This window comes from Saimiri boliviensis, chromosome 1 (assembly GCF_048565385.1).
Source record: "Saimiri boliviensis isolate mSaiBol1 chromosome 1, mSaiBol1.pri, whole genome shotgun sequence".
In the NCBI taxonomy this organism is placed as follows: domain Eukaryota; kingdom Metazoa; phylum Chordata; class Mammalia; order Primates; family Cebidae; genus Saimiri; species Saimiri boliviensis.
This window is the reverse complement of record NC_133449.1, coordinates 32,141,744-32,158,607: the sequence shown is the minus strand read 5'-3', so window position 1 is coordinate 32,158,607 and position 16,864 is coordinate 32,141,744. Positions and strand designations below refer to the sequence as shown.

At 35.8% G+C, this 16,864-nt stretch overlaps 1 protein-coding gene across 12 annotated transcripts in view; it reads right to left on the bottom strand.

The window, feature by feature from the left end:
• The window catches only part of BIRC6 (baculoviral IAP repeat containing 6), a 267,531-nt gene that overhangs the window by 114,312 nt on the left and 136,355 nt on the right, over positions 1–16,864 (bottom strand). For all 12 annotated transcript variants that reach the window (XR_012516772.1, XM_039475342.2, XM_039475325.2 and 9 more), the window contains 6 exons: positions 13,304–13,420; positions 11,262–11,416; positions 10,351–10,477; positions 8,883–8,993; positions 7,499–7,632; positions 5,429–5,556 (listed from right to left, as the gene is read on the bottom strand). Coding sequence is in view for 11 of the 12 variants with exons in the window: in XM_039475342.2 (XP_039331276.2) it covers positions 5,429–5,556; positions 7,499–7,632; positions 8,883–8,993; positions 10,351–10,477; positions 11,262–11,416; positions 13,304–13,420 (772 nt within the window). In the remaining variant the exon portion in view is untranslated. The remainder of the gene's footprint in view (positions 1–5,428; positions 5,557–7,498; positions 7,633–8,882; positions 8,994–10,350; positions 10,478–11,261; positions 11,417–13,303; positions 13,421–16,864) is intronic.

Below are 16,864 nucleotides of genomic sequence, written 5' to 3'. Positions count from 1 at the left end.
GACTACCCTGGCCAACACTGTGAAACCCAGTCTCTACAAAATATATAAAAATTAGCCACATGTGGTAGCAGTTGCCTGTAATCCCGGCTACTCAGAAGCTGAGGCACGAAAATCACTTGAATCCAGAAGGCACAGGTTGCAGTGACCCAAGACGGCGCCACAATACTCCAACCTGGGCAACAGAGCAAACACTATCTCAAAAATAAATAAATAAGAAATTCAGTTATAAATAATAAGAGTGGAAACAAAATTATTTTTAAAAGTTGTTTAACTCAAAAGTCAACAAAAAAAGAGTTTTTAAAAGGAACCAAAAATATATGAAATAAATAGAAAACTGGCCAAATGATCAATTTTAGTCCAGCATCTCAATAATTACATTAAATGTAAGTAATCTATATAGACCAATTCTGTATTAGAAAAGAAGAAAGGTCTAAAATCAATTATCTAAGCCAGTAAGATCAAATTAAATTCAAAGTAAAAAGGAAGAAATAATATAAAGCTGCTTTTTTTTTTGAAAATAATAGTATTGATGAATTCTAGCCAGAATGGCCCAAAAAAAGATAAAAATTACCAACATCAGAAATAAAAGAAGGAAACTCACTGTACATCTTAATAGACACTAAGAAACACACATTTCAACAAACAAATTCAACAAAGTAAAGAAATAACTTGCTTTATGAAACTAGCAAGACTGACTCCAGAAGAGAAAACCTGAATAATCGAAAACCTAGAAAATAAGTTGAAAAATTTTTGGGCAAAGAAAACTGTAGCCACAAAAAGCTTCAACGGCAAATGTTACAAAATACTTAAGTAAGTGATAGTACACATATTACACAACCTCTTTCAGAGAACAAATTCAGCAAGTTACGATTGATATGTTATGACCAAGGGGGTCTGAGAATGCACACTGACTGACAAAAAAAAAAAAAAATCCAGAACAACAATACGAAGTCATAACACAGAAAAATAAATAAATAAATAAAATTTAAATATCAGACTTGGCGTAGTGGAATATGCTTATTGGCCCAGCTACGAGCAAAATGAGACTGAAAGCTTGCTTGAACCCAGGAGTTCAAGGCCAGCCCATGCAACATGGTGAGATCTCAACTCTTCAGAAAACATCAATGTAATATACCATATAAACAGATGAAAGAAGAAACAACCTATGATCATTTCAACAGATGCAGAGAAACATCTAACAAAATCCAAAAGACATTTATAATTTTTTGAATGTCTTAGCAAGTCATAACAAACTGGAACTTCCTCAACTTACCATCAAGCATCTAAAAAAGAACTCCAGCTAGTAACATATCTAATTATGAAAGACAATGTTTCATAGAACTTAAGATTGAGAAAAAGAAGGAAGAACAACTTTTACCATTTCTACTGAACAGCATACTGGAAGTCATTACAAGTACAAATGGGGTGGTTAGACACATGCATAAGAAAGGAAGAAATAAAACTAACTGTATTCTCCGACAACAGGGCTGTACACAAAATCCCAAATAAGCAATAAATCTGCCCAAAATGATCTACAGAGTGATACAATCTCACTCAAAATCCAGCAAGATTTTTTTCTGGCGAATCAATCTGACTGTGAAATTTATAAGGAAACGGAATGGAATTAAAACAGCCAAAACAACTCTGAAAATAAAGAACAATGGTGGATAACCTACACTATTAGATTTCAAAAAATACTATAAGGAAACAAAGACAGTGAGGTAATGCATAAAAAACAGACAAAAACATCAGTTCTATATAATACACTGTATGAACAAATGTGGATGGGTGTGGTGGCTCATGCCTGTAAACCCAGCAATTTGGGAGACAGAGGTGGGTGGATCTCTTGCGGCCAGGAGTTTGAGACCAGCCAGGCCAACATGGTGAAACCCTGTCTCTACTGAAAATACAAAAATTAGCCAGGTTTGGTGACATGCCTGTAATCCCAGCTACTGAGGAGGCTGAAGCATGAGAACTGCACAAACCCAGGAGGCAGAGGTTACAGTGAGCAAAAACCACATTACAGTACTCCACCCTGGGCAAAAGGGCAAAGCCGTCTCAAAAAAAAAAAAAAAAGTTTATCAATAGATCAAAATAAATATTGTTGACTGATATTTGAAAAATTAAAAAGGAAATCCAATGAAAACAGAAAAGTATTTTCAAAAAATGGTATAGGAACAATTCAACATCCACAGACAAAAAAAAAAAAAAAAACAACAACAACAAAAAAAAAAAAAAACTTTATCCTGAAAGCAAAAAATAACAAATCTAAATGTAAAACATAAAATTGTAAAATTTCTAGAAGAAAACAGGATATTCTGTGTGACTTTTCGTGAGGAAGGTATTTAAGAAACAACAATAACAAAAAATACATAGAAGTTGACAATTTAGATTATATCTAGAATTTTAAAACTTGTTTTTTGAAGGATACTTAATAAAGTTAAAACAGTCCAAAGGCCAACAGATAGTTGTCTGCAAAACTCTCATCTGGTAAAACTGAATGCCTTCTTTATATTGAGTATTTCTTTCAGTTTGTATTTTGATACCATTAATCTAACTGAAGAGCTGGTGGATCTTTAACAGGATACCAGAGCCTTTATTAAAAACATACATAACGAACAGAAACTAACATTCTTGTTGGGTCACAGCTTTGTGGACCATACGAAATAAACTATGCCATGAAAATATACAGGGTATATGTTGGATGAAGTGAAGTGGAGAAAATTCCTAAACAGTTTTTGTGGCATATAAACCTCAAAACATCTTTGCTTAGGCCAGGTGAGGTGGCTCATGCCTGTAATCCCAGGTCTTTGGGAGGCCGAGGCAGGCAGATCACGAGGGCAGGGATTGAGACAATCCTGGCTAACACGGTGAAACCCCGTCTCTACTAAAAACACAAAAAAATTAGCCAGGTATGGTGGCATGAACCTGTAGTCCCCGCTACCCGGGAGGCTGAGGCGGGAGAATTGCTTGAACCTGGGAGGTGGAGGTTGCAATGAGCCAAGATTGTGCCACTGCACTCCAGCCAGGGTACAAGAGCGAGATTCTGTCAAAAAAAAAAAAAAAAATAGTCCTTAGAAAATGTTAGAGCAAATGTATTCAAGTTTAGTATGAAAGTATTCACTGTTGTGAACTCTGTGAATTGGACTATGCTAAAGCCTGCAGAGTTAAAATTAAAAAGCCAAGTAGTTAAATAAAAATAAAATAAATGGTGACTAATCTTTACTCCTCAGGTGATTTTATTTATGTCATTCAAACTTTCACAAAATCCTCAAAAAGTATATATAAATATTATTTTTACATAAACATTGATGTTTTCCAAATGTATGTATTTAACTCACAACAGAATGCCACTGTTGTGTTAAATTTTACAAACTACATATTCTTTCTGTTATTTCTAATATTCTTTTTTTTTTTTCGAGACGGAGTTTTGCTCTTGTTACCCAGGCTGGAGTGCAATCACGCGATCTCGGCTCACGGCAACCTCCGCCTCCTGGGTTCAGGCAATTCTCCTGTCTCAGCCTCCCGAGTAGCTGGGATTACAGGCACGCACCACCATGCGCAGCTAATTTTTTGTATTTTTAGTAGAGACACGGTTTCACCATGTTGACCGGGATGGTCTCGATCTCTTGACCTTGTGATCCACCCGCCTCGGCCTCCCAAAGTGCTGGGATTACAGGCTTGAGCCACCGTTCCCGGCCTTTTACTCATTTTCAATATACATTGTTTTTAAAAAAACTTTTGATCCACTGGCATTTCCAGAATAAAATTAGATGAAAAAAGTGGCAATAGCCACTACTGACTTATTCCTGATTATTAATTCAAGATAGAGTATTGTTCTGTTGTCCAGGTTAGAGTACAATGGCACAATCAGGGCTCACTGCAACCTCACCTCCTGGGCTCAACCAATCCCCCTGCCTCAGCCTCCACAGTAGCTGAGATTACAGGTATACACCCTACATCTGGTTTTTTTGTTTGTTTGTTTTTGTCTTTTGTTTTGTAGAGACGGAGTACCTCCATGTGGCCCAGACTGCTTTCAAACTCCTGGGCTCAAGCAATCTCCCCACCTCAGTCTCCTAAAGTTCTGGGATTACAGACATGAGCCACTAAGCCCAGCCTTATTCCTTATGTTAATGGTGATTTTTTGAAATACTCAAGCATGCCAGATGTTTTATTAATTATGTAATTTGTCCATCACATAGTTTTTTTTTTTTTTTGAGACGGAGTTTTGCTCTTGTTACCCAGGCTGGAGTGCAATGGCATGATCTCGGCTCACCGCAACCTCCGCCTCCTGGGTTCAGGCAATTCTCCTGCCTCAGCCTCCCGAGTAGCTGGGATCACAGGCACGGGCCACCATGCCCAGCTAATTTTTTGTATTTTTAGTAGAGACGGGGTTTCACCATGTTGACCAGGATGGTCTCGATCTCTTGACCTCGTGATCCACCCGCCTCAGCCTCCCAAAGTGCTGGGATTACAGGCTTGAGCCACCGCGCTCGGCCCATCACGTAGTTTTATTGTGACTTCAAAAATAAGATAACACTTTATAACTCATCAAAAGTTTTCAATCGAGCGCAGTGGCTCATGCCTGTAATCCCAACACTTTGGGAGGCCGAGGTGGGCAGATCACAAAGTCAGGAGATTGAGACCATCTTGGCCAACATGGTGAAATCCCATCTCTACTAAAATTACAAAAATTAACTGAGTGTGGTGGTGTGTGCCTGTAATCCCAGCTACTCAGGAGGCTGAGGCACGAGAATCACTTGAACCTGGGAGGTGGAGGCTGCAGTGAGCCAAGGTAGCACCACTGCACTCCAGCCTTGTGAAAGAGTGAGACTCCATTTCAAAAAAAAAAAAAAAAAAGTTTTCATCAGAAAGTAATATTGGGTTTTAAGAAATATAAAATAAAGATAATGACATTAATAAGAGATATATGATATTGAAGCATTCAAGCATTTCAAGAATAAACCCATTATGGTCACAATTTCTTCTTATAATGTAGAGTCTGATTTTGTTAATACATTTATTTAAAATTTCTACACAAGACTGGTATATAATTTTCTTTTATGAGCTCTACTTTTCAGTTTCTTATATATACAATCACTGGTAATAGCTTTAGAGTTTAAACAGCTTCAAAATAAATTTCACCTTTTAAAAGGCTTCTAATAACTAACCTATAAAACCATTAAAAGCAAGTCAACTGTATTCCTTTCATATTACTGAGAGTAGAGGTAGAAGGACTTGGGAGAACCATGATGAAATGAAATGCAAACAATCAGGAAACACATCAATAAATCCTTCCCCCATAATTCCTACTGTCCTGCTTATCTCTTCACAGATAAATTCCCAACAAACGTTAAAGAAAAAAACTATATTTAGAGAGTTACATGTTACTTCTATATCAGGAACAAATTAGTACACAAAAATTTACCTTTCAGTTGAAAGTATATGAATTAGCTTGAGCAAAAATTCACTGAATATCTGAGGACATGTTGAAGAAAGATGCACTTGTAATCGGGTAAGAAATTCTTGCATAGCTTGTGTAGCTGTTGGACCAACCTGAAGAGAAATGTATATTCACTGAAAACTGCTTACTGATACCATTTACAGAATCATTCATTTTTAAATTATCAAGTATAAAGTCAAGAGCTATACACTGTAACTTTTCATATGAGGAAAACAAAAGTATTAACAATGATAGGAGAAAATCAATTTTTTAGGTCTTAATGTATTTATTTTAAATTGCAAATAAAAGATTTTACTGTCAATACTTTTTCATTATGGTTTATACAGAACAACTCTCAGGTTTACTGAACTCAATACTGAAAAAAATTCACCTGAATTACACAATAAATAGTTTTATAATTCTTTCCAGAGGATAAAAAACTTTAACATAGATTTTCACAAATAACCTTAATCCATTTTAAAATCAAAGGACTCAGAAGCAGAGAGGTAAAATGATCCATAAAAGGTCATGTTTCTAAAAACTAGCAGAGCAATTACTAAGCTAAGTGACATACAAAACAAAAACTAAATAAAACCAAATAAAAATAAATTTATACCAAGTCTAAAAAAAACCCTGCTTTCCCAAACTTCTAACTCATCAATGAAAGAAATGACCAGGAACACCGTACTAAGTAACCTGAGGTACATTTTGGAGTATGCTATAACACTTATATGTATTGTTTTACTTGATCCTAATTCGGCTTGATGAATAACTCATAAAACCTTGGAGGAGTTCTGGAAAATAAAATACAGTACAACCCTCCAAATTATTTTAGAGTTAAAGAAATTTAATTTCCGACACTGAGCATACAAATCACAGCTTTCTTATCAGGACTTCCTACATAAAACCAAGATAAAAGGAAAGCTCGATCTTCAATAAGTTAAAAACTTTTAGAAAGTTATTTCCTCCTGCCTTTTACTAAAAAACAGAAAGAAAATATTACTTTTTGCAATGCCTTGCGCACTGACACCTAGCTATACTGATAACTAGTTGTGTAATTTGGGGCAATATAGCTGATGCATGTTTTCTTACATGTAAAATAATGAAGTCAGAATTGGTGATCCCGAGGAGTTTTCCTGTTTCAGCTTCAATCAATCTTAAATACAATAATCACTCGATAACATATCTCTGCCCCTACCAAAACACTGTCTTAATCTAACTACAAGTTAGTTTCTTCTCTCTTACTCTCTCCTTGTCTCATTTATTATAATCTACAAAATTAAAATATATTAAATATTAAAGTACTGACTAAACTTAAGCACTATGAAGGCAGGTATTTGATCTTGATAAATACTACATCTCTAGTACCTACAAGAAGCATATAGAAGCCTCTTAAACATTGAAAAAATGAATTAATAAGAGAATCTGGGCTGTTGAATACAACTAAATTAGAACTTATCTTACAGCAAATTCAAGTAAGAATTTTAAAATGATAAACTTGCAAGATAGTCTTGATGTAGCTTGATTTTAAAAGATGGTAAAATACTAAATATATTTTTACATTAAAAGAAATATAATGAAGTAGAAATATTTATACAAAAGCAGTACACCATAACAAGAAATTAAATTGATATGAAGGAAAATTTATAGTGGGACAGAAAATGTTTATAAGCCTTGAGCAATACTGTTATTTTTTGTTAAGCAAAATCATTATCATAAAATTAAGGTAAACTGATAGTCCTGATAGAAGTCATCAAATATGATATATTAAAATTTATTTTAATTCCAACATTTTTGAAATGCTTCTCTACCTTTGCAATATTTACTCAGAATGTTTCCAGTTATCCAAAATTAATGCCAAAAAGATGTACCTACATGAAAACCTAGTATCACTGTTCTAAGAACTTACCACCTGCTATTATTTAGTGTCAGTATAGCTATTATTACAAATATAAAAGGCTATTATTTAATACTCTAGAAATAAAAAATTACATAGCTTTATATTACAAATTTATTGAGTAGTCTGGGTGTATCCCAGGTTAAACATCATATTACCTGTGGACTGTGCTGATTTGTTCCATGTGGACTGGTGCCAGAAAGAAATTTCACTAATACATGAATAAGGTTTGGATCTGAAACCAACAAATGAGCAGTACTCTCCTGAGTTCCAATGGCACTGCTGGAACCAGCTATAAAACATTTTTTTAAAAAACCTCTTAAGAAATGGACCATGAAATAATGGAAATGCAGTATTTAAAAGCATCTTTTAGTTCCAAGGAAAATTCATATATTCCTAGTAATTACAGTTTATTAAAGTGGTTTTAGTTTCTACTATACTGACTAAGCAGGACTTCACTCTCTATTCTATCTACTGTCTATTTCCTCCGCCCCTCCTCTGTGAAAACACCTTGAGTTTACATCTTATTTAGTACAATCAAATAGAAAAGATGTAACCAGGTCCTACTCTTACTTGGAAAGCCTATTCTTACTAACTCCCCCTTCCAGAAACAGTCAGAGATCTACTTTTCAGGTAAATTTTAACCAAATTTTCTTAAATAAGTTGTGGCAAAATTATTCCGTTTTACATATTAGTTGTATACAGGTTAACTATGATCTAACGTACAGGTTTTCTGAACTGAATAAAATATCCTTTGCATCAAATCCATCTTCAGTATCATAGTGATGCTTTTGCTCTCATTTGTGGAAAATATATTCCAAATGGAAAAAGCATTTCGAAGCTAAGCAATGACTTAAATTATTAAACAAACCCCAAGAATCCAGTTACGCATGTTTATGAATCAATAATGAATAAATCATTTTAAAGTACAAAGGTATCTTTAAAAAATAACGTAAAAACTTAGACTAAATGTAAAAACCTGCCTTTGTACTCTAAAAGCAATCAATTCTCTTTTAATAAAGAAGTTTTTAAAAGTAAAAGTATGATTTGAACATCTAAAGAGGAATATGAGACTACATCATCAAAGTAAGCAAGCAAAAAGGATATATAAGAACTAATTCAGAAGAGACATGCTAAAATAAAAAACTCAATCACTTTTTTGTTGAGACAGTCTCTCGCTCTGTCGCCAAGGGTGGAGTGCAGTGGCTATCTTAGCTCACTGCAAACTTTGCCTTCCAGGTTCAAGTCAGCCTCCCAAGTAGCTTGGACTAAAGGCTGCCACCACGCTCGGCTAATTTTTATATTTTTAGTAGAGACAGGGTTTCATCATGTTGGCCAAGCTGCTCTCGAACTCCTGACCTCAAGTGATCCACCCGACTTGGCCTCCTGAAGTGCTGGGATTACAGGGGTGAGCCACCAAGCCTGACCAACTCAATCACTTTAACAAGTGTATCACTCCTTGGAAAACTGTGTTTTAAGAATCCAATAGCAGAAAACTAAAGTACATGTCAGAGATTTAAATGAATAAATTTATGAACTTACAATTAAGCTGCATGTTTGTCATGAGTGTTAGGCTATGAAGCACAAGGCACCATGTCCGGAGCAAAGTATTGGGATACCAAGCTAACACTGTGAGAAAGCTAGTTATTGATGCTATGCAGAAAAGAGAAAGGGAAAATATTTTTCAGAAAAACAATGTTTATAAAGAATTAAAAACCAAAAGAATGAATTAAAAAACAAGACATTATTTATTTAAATCAGCTCTTTAGTATCTTCAAAACATGCAAATAAAAAATTTTCGATTAAATACAACTAAAGCATTTAAGAATCAGTAACATTTTAGGATAAGGTTTAAAGCTCAGCCCACTATACCTGAAATGGCAAGTTATTACTATCAGTTTGTTGTACTATTCAAACTATAGGCATTTCTACCACTTCTACCTCAATATAACTTGTCTGTTAGTAAAAATCCTCACATTCTACAAAACCAGCAGCCAAAAACAATAATGCATATTGGAAAAACTGGCATTATTGGTGTGCATCAACACAGCAGGCTAACTTTTATATTTTTTTCTAAAGACAGGGTTGTACCATGTTGGCGAGGCTGGTCTAAAACTCCTGCCCTCAAGGGATCTGCTCACCTCAATCTCTCAAAAGTACTGGGATTATAGGCATAAGCCATTGTGTCCAGCCAGGAATAACTACTTTTTACTCTTCTATTTTATATATATATAATATTTTTCATAATGAAATTAAAAAGAGATGAAAACAGATTTTATAATATTAATAATAATATAGTGGAAGACATGGAAATCTATCAATTAAAGAAGAGCTGGCTGGTGCTGGGTCAGTGCAGATTAAGTAGAACCTGTGACCCAGTAATGTTGGCACTGACGTTCAAAGACCCACCATGTAAAAGCCAGGCAAACTACAAAATGTACCCACTCTAGGGAGAAAACACCAGGAACAGATTCTCATTTATATTTTACTTAAATCATAACTAAAAGAGATTGCTGTAGCTAGAGCTGAAGGCTAGTTCTTTTCCTCTTGAATGATGTAATTTACTAACACCATTCCCACATTCTCATATTTGCCAAGAAACACACACAACTTCTACAGGAAACTGACAACCTTCTCCAGCTAATTCCTCCAGAGGCTAATTCATAGTTTTTAAAAATGAAAAAATTTTTTAAAAAATTTTAAGCCGACCTGCTTTTATAGATGAGACAAAACTTCAAGAAAATATAAAGAGTGACAGAACATTGTAAATTTTCGTTGCCTACAGGCATATCACAGAAAAGAGAGTAAGAGTCTTCTGTTCTTAACAAGGTCTCCCTATATCTTTGCCGCTAATCAATAAGTTAGTGCATCTTTTTCGAAAGGTATTATGCTTATTCCCCACTAGAATGTTATAACCCCTAATGACAAAGATTAGGTATATTTTCACCTAATGATCACCTTGTAAGTTTCTTATTTAGACTATAATAATTTTTCTCCTAATAAATCTTACCTTGATTTAATGAAATGACAGGTATTCTATTAGCATTATATAAAAATATGTCTGCTCCACTTTCTTTGTTTCCAGATGAACTAGAATTCAGGCTCAGTGTGAGCCACAATTGGAGAAGTGACTCCAACTGAAAAAGAATGAAAATCACCAGGTGAAAAATGTAACTATTATGAAATACAATTTAAATAACAATCTTATGTTTAAATTCTTGTCATGAGTAAATAATCTTTTCTATTAAACACTTCTTGACACTTAGAAACATCTTCTAGTTAACGAAATTAGTTGATCAGCAAACACATCTTAAAATTCTTGAAGAACAAAATTTACCTGAATTAAAACTTATAAATTACCTCATAAAAAGATTCTTGTAAATTAAAATAGGTGATTCAAGTCTTTTTTTTTTTTTTTTTTTTGACACAAGGTCTAGCTATATCTTGAACTGGGTTCCAGTAATCCTCCCACCTCAGTCTCTTGAGTAGCTGGGACTGTAAGCATGTGCTATTGCATCTGGTTAATTTTTTCCATTTAGTTAGAGACATGATCTAGTGTTATGTTACCCAAGCTGGTCTCAAACTCTTTGCCTCAAACAATCTTCCTGCCTCAGTCTCCTAAGTAGTTAGGTCTACACATTCAAGCCACCATGCCCTATGATTCAAGTCTCTAAATCACAGGTTTGTGTATGTGTGTGTAGCAGGAATTAAAGTACTGAAGCTTAAAATCATTAAAATTATCAGTGGCCCATCATTGAGAAACTGTGATTACTTGACAATCAAAGTATTTCTAGTACCTTTCTAACTGAATATACTAAGAAATAATCTCTGACAGGTCTAGAATGAACTTCCCAGTTAGTTTCATCTTTTACTAGGCTAACAATAACATGCAAAAATACACCATTTCACCTGAAGTCATACCTGAACATGATGGACTTGAAGCATGGAAAAAAGTTTGTTGAAACAAACATTTAACATTGGGACAGATGATAACTGTATAATAAGCTGGCTTGTTGGGTTTGACGCTTGTAAACCCCCTAGAAGTGAATCATCTGCTCCAGTGGGAGACTGTGATACTGAAAATTAAACACAAGAATAATTTTATACATAAAGTATCAGGATATGTGTTAACTAGTTATTCATATGCATAAATAGGTTAATTTGTTTCTAAAAATTAAAACTGCATTCTTTAGAATGGTTCAAAACGATATTTAGCATTTGAAAAATGTGTTTTTATAACATTACTTGAAAGTAAAAAGACAATGACCAAAGAGAGAAGTTCCCAAATTCATAGGACTCAACCAGTAAAAAAAAGGCAATTTTCTCTAGTAATTTTTATTTGCAATAGTTTTTCTAATTAATAAAGGAGGGAAAGTAAAGGGAAAGAAGTAAGACTCCTGAGTAATTATTGATAAGGCAGTTAGAATAACCTAGATTCTAGTTCATTCATCTTTAACTTTGACTGTAGATCAGAATCATCTGGGAAGCTTTCAGTTCTGATGCCCAGGTTACACACCAAACTAATTAAATGAGAATATATTGACGGGAACCAGAGAAATACAGGGACACTAACAGCTTTATCATATATTTAGAGGCTTACTTTATTATTACACTAAAGAGACAGCTGTGTGCACGAAAATCAAAAAAGAGAAGCAGACACCAATTTCAAAAGCACTTTTTAAAATTCTCTTTTTCAAATATCCTTTAGTAGAATTATCCTTTAGTAGAAAGATATTAGAGTAAGTGGTATTAAATAAGAAATGTCTTAACAAAGAAAAGGGCTACTCTGGGCAGTACTGAGTTATCGCTAATGATGCAGACACTGGACCCTACAAAAGGGATCTCCATATTGCTTAGGAGAGAAGATACAAGAATATTTGTGTACCAAGACTAAGATTATAAAACACTAGACTATTTATTCTGGGGTTTTTTCCCCCTTCTTTTGATACCCTCTAAAGCAAGAAAAAAAAATGAAGATTGCAGACTGAAAAGAATTCAGTTTAACATAAAGAAGATCTAAAAACTCAAATTTCTCTCTATTGAAATGGGTTGTGAACACGCCATAAGAGAACCATCTGTAATTTCCTTGGGTTCTGCCTACTATCACTACCCTTTCCTCACTCTGCCCTAGAGAAAGTAAAGTGATATGCAAGTCTAAGAAAATAAAACAAGCACCCTCTTCTCAGCACAGCTCCCCAATCTGTTCTTGAAAAACACAGTGCTATTTCAACTGTACTCCCCTGACATGAGATCTACGCAAGTCTAGAACTGGGTAGACCTTATCAAGGACAGCAAACCACAACGTGATGGCCATCTCTGACAAAGTACCTCCTTTTTGTAACACAGCCATGCCCGTTTATTTACATATTGTCTATGGCTGTTTACCTGTAACCAAGTCAGAGTAGAGTAGTTTCAATATACACCATATGGCAAGCAAAGCCTAAAATATTTACTATTAGTCCTTTATGAAAAAGTTGGCCTTTCTCTTCTGGAGCTTATTAGGTAGTAAATCCTCTCAATTCTGGCATTAACAGATCTATTTGGCTGTCATCATACCACGTGTCCTCTATCCTAGTCTTTAAGGATGATAAAGATGTTACTACAAAAATCCACTTCATCATAAATTTGGATATAGTGCAATGAACTCACAGGCAGGTACGCAGGCTTCTGAAGGAATTTTATTAACCTCACAACAATGAACACAACACAATGGAGGTTTCTGCACTGAACTGAGATCACTTCATGGAGGTATTTTGCTTGACCGTCCCTGCATTTGTTAATACAGTTAATCCTTGATCTTGGTTTCAACTTGCTACTAACTTGGAGCTGGGAAAATGCTACATACTAAGTCTCTGAAGACTCACAACACAGTATTTAAAAATCTGTCTTTGATGAATGCACCTGAAAATGATAAAGAGCTAAATCATTCACTGCAGTACTCTAAAAATGGAAATTTTACTTACATGTAGGAGAAGTATTTGTTAATGCCTGTAAAATGGAATCTGCTTCCAGGGTAGACATCATTTTCAACATGAGTTCTGCTTGTTGTTCGAGACCAACTTCAAGGCGAGCATCCAGGGCTACAAAAAGCAATTAAAAGGAAAAGAACATATTTGACAATTCTTACTCATGTCCTACCTCCTACAATAAAATGTTGACATCTGAACCCAAGAGAGGATGAGGAGTGTGTCCTTACAGAACAACCACCTAGCATGCAGTATCAGAGCCAGAGCAGGGGAAGAATATCTGTGGAAAGGAGGGTAGAGACAGGTGATTGGTTATATGGAGACAGAAATATTAAATAAGTGAAGTAATGATAATGGAAACAAAGACATTAAGAATCATGAGCACCAGGTTTCTTATTGTCAGAACCAAGTGCTATAACTATAGAAAGGAAGAAAGCTCAAATAAACGCTGTGAAGTTAGATTAAATTCAGATACACTGATGTGAACTCATCATATTCAAGACAGATGTATCAACATAGAAATATAAATGCAAGTGTGTGTATATGCCCTAGCTCTGTTCACCACAGGGAATGGAAACAGTCCCAAAATAGCAACACATATACCTATGACCCAAATCGTGGTTTGTTAATGACATTTCTCCTTTAAAAGGTTTTGAAATGGCATACTCCTTTAAGAAGTGACTAATTCCCAGGGTGGGACAGATTAAAGCAAAAGATGGGACTGGGCTATCATGTTTTGCCAGAGAACTAGGAATTGCTAAAATAATGATGAGAAAATCTCAAGGGAAATCCTACCCATCAAATGAGACAAATTGAACAGCAAAAAACAGATGACAACACTATCAATATACTCACTGAAAGTGAACTATATACACACAAAAAATGGTCAAAATAATAAATATGCCAGGTGCGGTAGAGCATGCTGTAATCTCAGATACTTGGAAGGCTGAGGTTTAAGGACTGGGCTCACCCAGGAGTTCGAGATCAGCCTAGGCAACACAGTGAGACCCTATCTCAACAAATCAAAAAGAAAAATTTTATGTTATTCACTTTTTTTTTTTTTTTGAGACGGAGTTTCACTCTTGTTACCCAGGCTGGAGTGCAATGGCGCGATCTCGGCTCAACGCAACCTCCGCCTCCTGGGTTCAGGCAATTCTCCTGCCTCCGCCTCCTGAGTAGCTGGGATTACAGGCACGTGCCACCACGCCCAGCTAATTTTTTGTATTTTTAGTAGAGATGGGGTTTTACCATGTTGACCAGGATGGTCTCGATCTCTTGACCTTGTGATCCACCCGCCTCGGCCTCCCAAAGTGTTGGGATTACAGGCGTGAGCCACCGCACCCGGCCTTATTCACATTTTTCCACAATAAAAAAAACATAGTAAGACATAACTGAATAAAAAAGGAAACCATAAGTCCATTCAAGACTAAATGAATAAACTATTACAGTAATTTTTTTTTTTTTTTGAGACAGAGTCTTGCTCTGTCGCCCAGGCTAGAGTGCAATGGCATGACCTTGGCTCACTGCAACTTCTACTCCCAGAGTTCTAGCATTCTCCTAACTCACCCTCCTGAGCTGCTGGGATTACAGGCACCCACAACCATGCACAGTTAATTTTCTTTTGTAGTAAAGATGGGGTTTCGCCATGTTGGCCAGGCTGGTCTTAAACTCTGAACCTCAGCTGATCCACCCACCTTGGCCTCCCAAAGTGCTGGGTTTATATGAGCCACCACACCTGGCCAGTAATTTTTTTAAAAAGTAATTTTGTGAGGAACAGGATATGTATAGTTTCCAAGAATGATTCTGCTTCCCAGCCCCCAAACAACTTTTTATAGAAGCCAGGCATTATGGCTCACACCTTTAATCCCAGCATTTTAGGAGGCCGAGGAGGGGGGACTGCTTGAGCTTGGGAGTTTGAGACCAGCCTAGGCAATCCTGTGTCTACAAAAATTAGCCGGACATGGTGGCACACATCTGTAGTCCCAGCTACTTGAGAGACTCAGGAGAACTGTTTAACCCAGGAGGCAGAGACTATAGGGAGCTGAGATCACGCCACTATACTTCAGCCTGGGCAACAGAGCAAGACCATGTGTCCCCACTAAAAACCCAATGACGACAAAACATTTTTACAAAGGGAAAAAGACTAACTTTGCAAGGGAGAAGCCCAGCAGACAACCCACTCATCAAGTAGTTAAACTTAACATCACCAATAGTGAGAGAGATCAAAACCATGGGCTACCTAAATGAATGAAATGAGGGTTGGTGGGGGAGGACAGAGGGAAACATTATTTGTGGAATATTCCCGCCAAGATGCACTAACTTAATCTAATCACAAGGAAGTAGCTCAACCTAATCACAAGGAAATAGCACAAACACAAACCGAGGATCATTCTACAAAATAACTGGACTGCTATCTTTAAAAGCATGAATGTCATGAAGGTCAGCTATGAAGAACTACTGCAGACTGAATGCGACTGAAGAGACATTACAATTAAATGCAATGCATGATTTTTCACTGGGCCCTTGTGCATAAAGAACATTATCTAGACAATCACTAAAATTTAAATGGGCTCTCAGTGATCGATAGCAGTAATGTTAATTTCCTGATTTTGAGGGAATATGCTTCTTGATGTGCATATGTGAAAGAATGTCCTGATTTGTAAAACAAAACAAATATTACATCAAATTACTCTCAAATGGTTATAGAGAATAAACATTCTCTGCATTAAACTTCAAACATTTCGATAAATGTGTTTCAATTTTTTATTTTATTATTATTATTCTTTAAGTTCTGGAATACATGTGCAGAACACACAGGTTTGTTACATAGATAGCCACGTGCTATGGTGGTTTGCTGCACCTAGCAGCCCAACATCTACATTAGGTATTTCTCTTAATGTTATCCTTCCTCTATCCTCCCACTCCCCAATAGGTCCTGGTATGTGATGTTCCCCTTCCTGTGTCCATGTAATTTCATTATTCAACTCCCACTTATGAGTGAGAACATGCAGTGTTTGGTTTTCTGTTCTTGTGTTGGTTTGCTGAGAAAGACGGTTTTCAGCTTTATCCATGTCCCTGCAAAGGACATGAACTCATCCATTTTATGGCTACATAGTATTCCATGGTGTATATGTGCCACATTTGCTTTATACAGTCTATCAATGACGGGTATTTCGGTTGGTTCCAAGTCTCTGCTATTGTGAACGGTGCTGCAGTAAACATACATGTGCATGTGTCTTTACAGTAGAATGATTTATAATCCTTCGGGTATATACGAATTAAAGGCATATACCCAAATGGGACTGTTGGGTCAAATGGTATTTCTGGTTCTAGATCCATGAGGAATTGCCACACTGTCTTCCACAAGGGTTGAATTCATTTACACTCCCACCAACAGAGTAAAAGCGTTCCTGTTTCTCTACATCCTCTCCAACATCTGTTGTTTCCTGACTTTTTAATGATCGTCAAATTTTTAAAAAATATTTTATAACAGAGGAAGCAGAGTTGAGAAGGGAAAAATATACTTAAAAGTTAATATATCTGCTATATTTTACATGA